The sequence below is a fragment of the Drosophila navojoa genome, chromosome 5 (genome assembly GCF_054131105.1).
Source record: "Drosophila navojoa isolate 15081-1374.11 chromosome 5, UAZ_NAV_1.0, whole genome shotgun sequence".
NCBI lineage: Eukaryota > Metazoa > Arthropoda > Insecta > Diptera > Drosophilidae > Drosophila > Drosophila navojoa.
The window spans coordinates 5434199-5443194 of record NC_142893.1 but is presented as its reverse complement, the minus strand read 5'-3'; the positions used below and the strand labels follow the sequence as shown (position 1 = coordinate 5443194).

The window sequence follows — 8996 nt, the reverse complement described above, 5'->3', positions numbered from 1 at the left end:
ACGCAGCCGACCAATCAAAATCAGCGCTGCGGCCGCTGTTGTTGTTGTTGTTGGTGGTGCTGCTGCTGCTGTCGCTGCTGTTGAGAGGATCTCTGCTGGCGTCGCGGTCGCTGTCGGTGCTGCCGTTGCGTTGCCTTTCCGTGTGCTTGCTTATCTTATCAGTGTGTGCGTGCGTTTCTTGGTATGCGTGCGTGCGTATGTGTGTGTGTGTGAGTGCGTGTGCATCTGAGTAGGCGTGTGTGTGAGTGTGGCTTGTTTCTTATCGTAAAAGAAAGTGATATTCGTTCATTCTTTGTGCTGTCTAGAAAGGGGGGGAGTGCAAGAAGGTGCGTGTGCTATTCGATAAATTCGAGCACATGGGTCAATAAAGATTTCGCACAATAGATCGATAGTGTTGCTCCCTATAAATCAGGTAAGCACTTGTTTTACCTCTACGATTTATTGTCGCAGTTACTCTACTAACTGTAATTATAAATTAATGTGATTATATTGCTGGGAATTAAGTGCGTGGTAATTAACTTTAGTTATTTGAACTTTGGTATCAGCTGCGTTCCGTGAGTGCGTAGCGATTATATAACTGCTTAGCTGATACTATAAAGTGTCATATATACGATTTGGCTTTAATCAAATTGTTTTGATATTTCAATTGACTGAGTTAATTTCGTTGTCATAATTTTTCTGTTATCTTCTGCAACTGAACTGAACTGGACATCTACAAGTACAACTACAACTACAACTACAACTACAACTACTGCTATACGCATTTCTTTTGTAGTGTAATCTATTGAAGATTTGTCTCCTTGATTTGCTTATCATTCACTTTGACATTGCTTTTCTCTCGTCCAAGTACATATTAGGCAAATTTGGACGCATTTTGTTGGTTATCAAGCGAATGTGCGTACCGCTTAATGGGCGCGGAAAAAGTGCGTGTGATCATGTTGGCATTTTGCTTGGATCATTGTTGGACCTTATTGCTATATCTAAGCAAATCAGCGGAAATAATCTATTATTATTATTATGGCTAGGCAGTCGGTGCCAGGCACGTGTTTAACCCACGATGACCAACTAGAGTTGTTCAGTTGGAGAACTATAAAGGATATATACGAGTGAATTTACTTGACATATTTTGCTATGATTTTTATTGGTAAATATTGGTAAATTATTCAAAAATAATATTTAGTTTAATTAATTTTTATTGACTGACAAAATAAAATAAAAAGACATTTAGCTGTAGTATAAAGTAAGAGTTCAAGAACTGAGATTAATCCATGACATTAACCAATTACTTCATAATTAAAAACCTACCTAATTTCAGATGAAACTGTAATCTAAGTTAGGATATATTACTGCGCCCTTTCTCGATCAGCCAGATGAGCCTTAATTAAAATTTTAGTTTTTTATCTGCTCAAGAGCTGAGCTTAAATTGGAATTTCAGTTTTTTTAATTACTTCTTCCTTTTCGTCACACAGTGAATATATGAAACCAAGCTAAGCTTAAGCTGCACTCTATGTAAGATATTTGATATATTTCAACCTCCTCCTTTTCGCACAGTATAAATTTATTTAACTAAGTTGAACAATATTTGAAATTAATGATAACAATCAAGCAGTTGATGTTGATGTATGGCTATCCTGAAAGCTCAGCACAAAATAATATTTAAGTTATAAATCAATTAAGTTTATACAATTCAATTTCTCTTTGACTAAAATTTGGGTTTGTATCATAGTTTTCTTATACCCATTGTGAACTGCGCTTGAAATGAAAGTTAGTCTCTCTCTCTCTCTCTCTTCATTGGAAGATTTTAATCTCATTCTAATGCCTTATCATTCATTATAAATCATTTATCAATCAATCATCATCATATAGTCGAATTCTGAGCTTCCGTTGCCCATCCACCGATGGCTTGAGGGCCCGTTGCACGTTTGTTCCAAATACTACTGCTTCTTTCTCGAAAGAACACATTCATTTCGATATTTTTGTACATTTCGTATATACGGAAATCACAAGCGCGACTTCAAGGACGTTGCTGATTTATTTATTTATTTACTTTCGGCAGCTCTCTTCTGGATATAGCATCAGCCAGAGAGAAGAAGACACGCTTATCACATGTCATCATTGTTTTCTTTTATTTTCTTTCTACACAACTTTTGTGTGTTTGTTCATTTTTTTTTTTTGCCGTCTGGTCCAAATTGAATTTCAAAATGATTGTATAATTTGGAGCACTTTATAAAGTCTGGATTTCACACCATTTAACTGGCTGTCCAACTGTCTGTCTGTCTCTCTGTCTCTCTGACTGTCTGGCTGCTATGCATTATATGTCTACACATTGTTGAGGCTTGAAATGAAACACCTACATGGTATTTGGGGGGCGGGTGGTGGGCGCGGCCAGACGTCGTCTGTTATGCAAAGTTGCAATCGCATCAAATGCTCAAAGAGCCACAGATCATAATCTCAGCTGGAAAAGAAAAAAGGGAAAGAGAAAGAGATAAAAACGAGCTCTTTCAATCGACAGACCCCCAGAAAGGCATTTAGAATAAATACAACAACTACAACAGCAACAACAACAATAAAAAAAAAAAAGAAACATGCGCGCGACATTTGTCGAGACGTTTATATAATAATGTTTATTTATTTGACTTGTACACACATTTGCATAGAATTTGCCCCACTTCGTGGACAATAACAGAAGGAAAAAAACGCAAAATAAAGAGTCAATCAGAGGCAGTCAAAAGTGTTATGTGGACGACAATTGGAACGCGAAATGAGTCAAAGCCAAAGCCACAAGCCACAGGCCACAGTCAGCAACAGTAGCAGCAGCAGCAGCATTCGATAGTTCATTAATTTCAAGGCTAGACAACGGACCACACACAGCCCCTGGCACGGCTAAGTGAAAACATTGTAATTGGCAGTTAGCCTAGTGGCCAATGTACTAGTTCCCTTTGATCTCATCTAGACAAAACTATTTTTTAAAATATATATTAGAGGCATCTATATATTTAGTTTAAATTTTTTGCAATTTTTTGCTATTTTTGTATCGAAAACAAATTTGATTTTGACAAGGCGGCATGTCTCATGCCAGTTAAAAAAGATTTCATTTGTACAATCGACAGGAATGCTCAGCTGCTCATTAAAAGTTGCGCTGTCCAGCTTTCTCTATATAAATGGGAAGCACTTCATACAGTCCAAAAATCGGTAGCACTCGTAAGCACCCTCACTCTTTCTCTCTATCTCTCTCTCATTAATCAATATATGTGGGGAATGGGTATGGCTAGACAATCTAAATCAGAATTCTACAGCTTTTGTATCTTATATAAAAATATGTTCCTTCCTTACTTTCAATTTCAGATATATATATATATATATATATATATATATATATATTTTTTTTAATTAATCGATTAATCGTTAACTTAATCGACTTTGTATGATATTTGCCTTAAGTTACTTTCAAGATCTACACCTACTCAAATAAATATGTAAATTAACTCAAAGCCACAGCAGTTAAAGTCGCATCAGCCTTACGATTATAAACTTAACACTTCCGATCGATAAATATCGTTCTGCGTGTAGTGCATCTCAAAGTCGTGCAGTAGCCAACGAAAAGTATTGTTAAGTGGTTTCTGCAGCAGCTGGCAGGTGCTGGCAGATGCCAGTTGGCAGGTGTTTGGTAGTTGGTCTTCTTTGCGGGCAATTAAAATTAAATCGAACTAACTAAACTCACAAGACCAGTAGCTAAAAACAAAAACAAAAGAAAAAGAAACATTTGGTCAATAAACCACTTACTGTTAAAGATTGTGTTTGACAACAATTATCAGAAGCAATTACCGCGTGCGGGGACTATTCTAAAAATAAAAAAATAAGGAAAATAAATAAAACAACTACGAAATACAATAAACGAATATGAGTTGCGTTCAGTTGCGTATCTAACACGCACCGGATCAGTCTGCTTATCAGCTGGCTAGGTGATTGAACCGGGAGCGGAGCACCCGATTATCGAAGCACTATATGTATTTGTACTTATATATATGATCAAATACACAATATCATTGATATTGTGGAACGACACCAAATAAAAAATTGAGCCACGTCTGAGTGGCCGGCTAATTGGTATTTTGGCCAAAGTACTTGCACTGAACTGAATTTAAGCATCAATATAACACATAATTGATATAATTGTAAAGTGAGGCAGTGGGCAGAGCTGGAATAGGAGAATGGGGAGTTGCGGGAGCAGGGGATGACATGGGGGGTACTGCATGAGATCAGAAAATAACATGAGTCGGTAGCATCATCAGCAGAGCCGCACGCCAGAGGTCTATTAAAAATACATACATGATTTTAACGCAGACAGCACAGCTCCAGACCAGACTGGCCACAGTTGCAGCACCACCAGTAGCAGCAACAGTGGCTGTGGCAGACACAGACCAAGTCAATAAGTTGGTTAGTTAGCCGGTTGCTGTTGTTGCTGCTCGAGCGAACAGTGCCCCGCACTTGGGTGTTGCCGGTTGTTGTTGTTGCTGTTGCTGTTGCTGCTGATGCCGGGTGCAGTAGCCGAATGCAGTTGTCGTGATTGTTGTCTCAGATTGCATGTGGAATGCAAAGACCAGGAGCCAATTTGTTATTGCTGTTGTGTTATGCCCGCTGGCTGGCTACCGTTGCAGCCGCCTCTTCGTGCTGCTGTCGTTCAGCTGCTGCTGCTACTGCTGCTATTTCTGCTTCTTCTTTTACCTTATATACCCTTGACATGAGTCTGAAGATTATGTGAAACGAGCAATGACAATCAGCTGAAAATGCCTGTTAAGTAAATATAGACAGTACTCAAAAGGTAAAATTAACTATATATTTATAGACCTATAGTAAATTTGGTATATTTTGTGCTGCATCATAAATCATAATGTTTGTTTATTTGACTGTGTCACGTGTGTATAAATATAGATGACTCAATAACAAAGAGGCATTGATAAAGAGAGTGAACTGGAGCTAGGGATCTATAAACGAAAATCATTGATAAGCATGAATAAATGGGCCATTAAAAAGAACTCAGAGAGATTGCAGAATTATTTGTAGATAGAGTGCTTGAGGCAGAAACTATAGATAAGAATCTATAGCAGCAAGTGCTTGAATATTTTCCATTGATATGCTTTAAATTGAAAATTAAAAACGTATATAGAAAAGATTTTATTAAAAAAACTTTTTAAATTTAAAATTTTATTTCTTATGATAAATTAAAAAGTTGTAAAAAAATTTTGTAGTTAAAAATAATTTACATAAAAAAATGTGTTGTATTATTTTAAATTTTTGATTATGTAATGTCCAATGTGTTTGTAGAGTATTCGTAAATCAATGTCAAGGCAAATTGGCATGTTTTTTGCATTTCTGGTTGTTATTAATTTTCGTGCATTTTGGTTTTCTTCGGTTTTTAGGACTTTCGCGTGCCGTCGTTTGGCTTCTGCCCAGCACCAATCAGGCAGAGCCAGAGCCAGAGCCAGAGCTGGTGCCAGTGCCGGTGCCAGCGTCAGCCGGAGTGACGATGGAGACTGCAGACTGGAGACCCAAGAATCAGAGACCCCAAGCCAGACAGCCCGTCGCAGACGCTCAACGGGCCGCGAGTAGCATGGGACAGGGGTCGGGGTCGAGGCCGAGGTAAGTAATGTTGATGTTGGCATTTAAGCAGGCGTGTAGTCGCATCTTGTTGATTGTCAAAATTGACAATGAATGCGCCTCACTCGCACAGATAGTGTGAGAGTGTAAGAGTGTAAGTGTGAGCGTGAGTGTGTGCGGAGTGTTTCAGCCAAGGGAGTAGACAAGTGCATATATCTCACATGTCTGCCGTTTGTCTGGAGGCCGTCGCAGACATTCGCTGATGTTGATGTGCATGTTGATGCCAATGCTGCCGCTGCTGCTGCTGTTGCTGCTGTCCTTAAGAGTTGCATCCAAATATGGACCATTGCCTGCTGCTGCTGCTGTTGCTGTTGCTGTTGCTGTGGCTGCTGCATGTGGCCTGTGGCAGGTGAATAAGGTAGTCGGCCCAGACGCCTTGGCTGCTGTCCGGGCATGGGCATATAGTTTGCTCTCTGCCTGCCTGCAGTTTCACACTTTGCATTTCTAAAAGTTATTTAAATGATATGCACATGCAATTCACAGTAGTTGTTGTTGTTGTTGCTGCTCTCGTCTGGCTGCACTAGCTGTAAACTGAGACTGCCAGCAATTATGAGCGTCTGGCTGTCTGCCTTTTACAATATTTTTAACATACAATACATACATATATATTTATATATGTACATATATATTTCTGTATTTTTTTTTACTTTTTTTTCCTGCTCTTTTAATTATCTGATTTCTAAGCGAGCCACGGCAAGGCAAGAGATAGCCATCGCACATGTGCGGAGTTTAAAATTTCAATTTGGCCACCAAATTGTCGCCGCTGTTAATTGCCTGTGTCAGCCATCTTGGCCGGATGACTAAGCAGCAACATGCAGCATGCAACATGGAAGAGCAGCAGCAGCAGCAGCAGTCGGCCGTCTCCAAGCTGTTGTCTCCTGTCTCCCGTCTGTCTGTTTGGTCTGGTCTTGGCCATAAATTAATGCATAATTATGTGTCTCCGCGGCCCGATGGTAGTAAAAGTGAAATATAATTCAGATTTCCGATGAAACGAAATTAGCTAAGGACAGTTTGCACACATGCTGCTTGCACACATTGTGGCCATTTCTAGTCTATTGAATGGGGCACCTGTTGGGCCTACTTACAGCCAGCTCAATCAGAGCTAGAAGGGGAGGCTGCCGAGGTGCAGAAGGGCAGAACTTCCAAGCTGCGCAAGCGTAGCACGTTAATTTTAAGCATTCGTCGCGTAAAAGGCAATCAAATAAATGAAGATGCAACCCAGGCCTTAAATGGTGCAAAATAACTCAAGACATTCCCTAAGAGCCTACGTGCATAACGATGCTCAGTCAGCACCTACCTCAGCCTCCACCTCTCTCTCTCTCTCTCTCTCTTGCTTTTGGCTCTTCTGCTCCGTTTTCTTCTTTTCTTTTCATTTTTTTTGTGTCTTATAAATAAAACTACGTCTCTATAGGTTCGGGGTTGGTGTCTTTCTGCTTGCAGCTTATTTATAGGGCAGTCGGCGCGTGCCGGCACGCATTTAACCATGGTCACATACATATGCATATGTATATGTGTATTCACAGTGCCTTTGTCCACGTGGCTGTGCGAATTAATTCATTGTGCGCTGTGCATAGCCTCTGCTAGTCGAGTCTGGCAAATGAATGAAATATCGTTTATGGTAATTTTTGCCTTAAATGTCTCTGAATGTGTGTGCTTGTGTGTGTTTGTGAAAAAAAGTTCTGCTAACTATGCTAATGACTGACTGTTCATCGAGGCTCTGTGCTGCAGCTGGAGCACAGGGTGTTTCGTGTGCAAAGCATATATTTTATTGCATACTTTGCGGCAGTTCGAATTTAATTGTTGTGAAGTCAATTTGAGTTGAGCCTGTTGCGAATTCTGTACATACAAAACTGTAATGTACATACATATATACTCAAAAAGTATATCCATTCTATATTAAAATTCTGACGTAAGTCTAGCTCATGCTTTGCTCTACTTTTCATTGATTTCCGACTAGTTTTAGTTTATATATATCCCACACACATACATATATATTTGTAAAATGTGCGACATGGTCTGTACTTATGATCCTGCATGCCCGCCGGCTGCACGAATAAAGGGTCGCCTGTTCACTGTACTGTTGCTTTACTGTTGGCAACGCGAGTACGATAAGCGGCCGTACGAGAACTTTCAGTTTCGTCGCTTGGACTTTGAGGAGCGCATGAATCGTCGCTATCACTGCATACGTGATTTTCGCACCATTGTGAACTTTTTGCTACAGTGTCAAATGCATTCCGTGTCCATTTGGAGCGTGGGGCTTAGCAATTGGGATGCGCGTCTGTTGCAGGACTTTGTGCTGTCGCTGCAGTTCGTGCGGCAGATTGAGCTAAAGCTGATGCGTTTGCCCCACGAGTTCTTTGTCATGCTGCGCCTCAAGGCGCCCAAGATGAAGCTCAAGGAGTTGAGCCTGGAGGGTAAGTGCTGAATGTCCGTTGATGAAGCGCCCCATTCTATGGACAGTCGACAATATTATGCAGGCACGCCACTCACCAGCGACGATGCGCGCATGCTGCGGGAATTTCTGCTGGCCAGCAAGACGCTGCATACGCTGAATGTCTGCTGCTGCAGCTTGACCCAGTACAACTTTGCCGATGTGGCGGACGGAGTGTACAAGTCGGCGAGTGTGCGCTGCTTCCACGTAAGCCGACTGCTGGGCGGCGGCCTGACCCTGGATACAGAGAAAATGATTTCGATTGTTGGCTCGCTGATGATGCAACATAAACTAACGGAGCTCACACTACAGCTGTGCGAATTCGTTGCCCAGGATATGGAGACCATTGCCGAATATCTGCAGAGTAAATACTGTACGCTGCGCAAGCTCAATGTAGCCAACAATCTGATATCCACGGATGGCGCTATGTTCTTGATGCGCGGCGCTTCCAAGGGCATCTCGCTGGAGGTGCTCGACATCAGTGGCAACTGCATCGGCTCGCATGGCGGCGAGTGGGTGGCCATGTACTTCAGTGCGTGCAAAATGCTGCAGTATTTGTATCTGAATAACAATGAAATCGGCGCTGCGGCAGTCAATCTCATTCTGTTGGCCCTGAAGAAGCCGTGCCGCATGAAACGCCTGCAGCTCTATGGCAACAAGTTTGATGGGCGCACGGCCATGATTCTGCGCCGACTGCTGGATGCCGAGGTGGTGCTGCAGGAGGAGATCGACATAAGCTATACGTACGATGAGGCGCTGCAGGACTATCGTGTTATACCTTGGCGGTAGAATTTGGTGTAGTCCAAGGATACCTTTTATTTTCTTTGTTAAATAAAAACAAATCGACAGAGTGAGTTGAGTAAAATAAGTTACATATTAATTAATTTAATTTAATTAATCAAATGCT

The 8996-nt window shown here is 41.1% G+C and overlaps 1 protein-coding gene across 1 annotated transcript; it reads left to right on the top strand.

Annotated features, from left to right (window-relative positions):
* The first annotated feature begins 7622 nt into the window (after nt 1-7622).
* On the top strand, nt 7623-8961 carry LOC108653189 (ribonuclease inhibitor). Its single transcript, XM_018103547.3, has 2 exons — nt 7623-8072; nt 8136-8961. Exons 1-2 carry the CDS (start codon nt 7661-7663, stop codon nt 8876-8878), a joined length of 1155 nt encoding a protein of 384 aa, XP_017959036.1. The 5' UTR covers nt 7623-7660; the 3' UTR covers nt 8879-8961.
* The last annotated feature ends 35 nt before the right edge of the window (nt 8962-8996 follow it).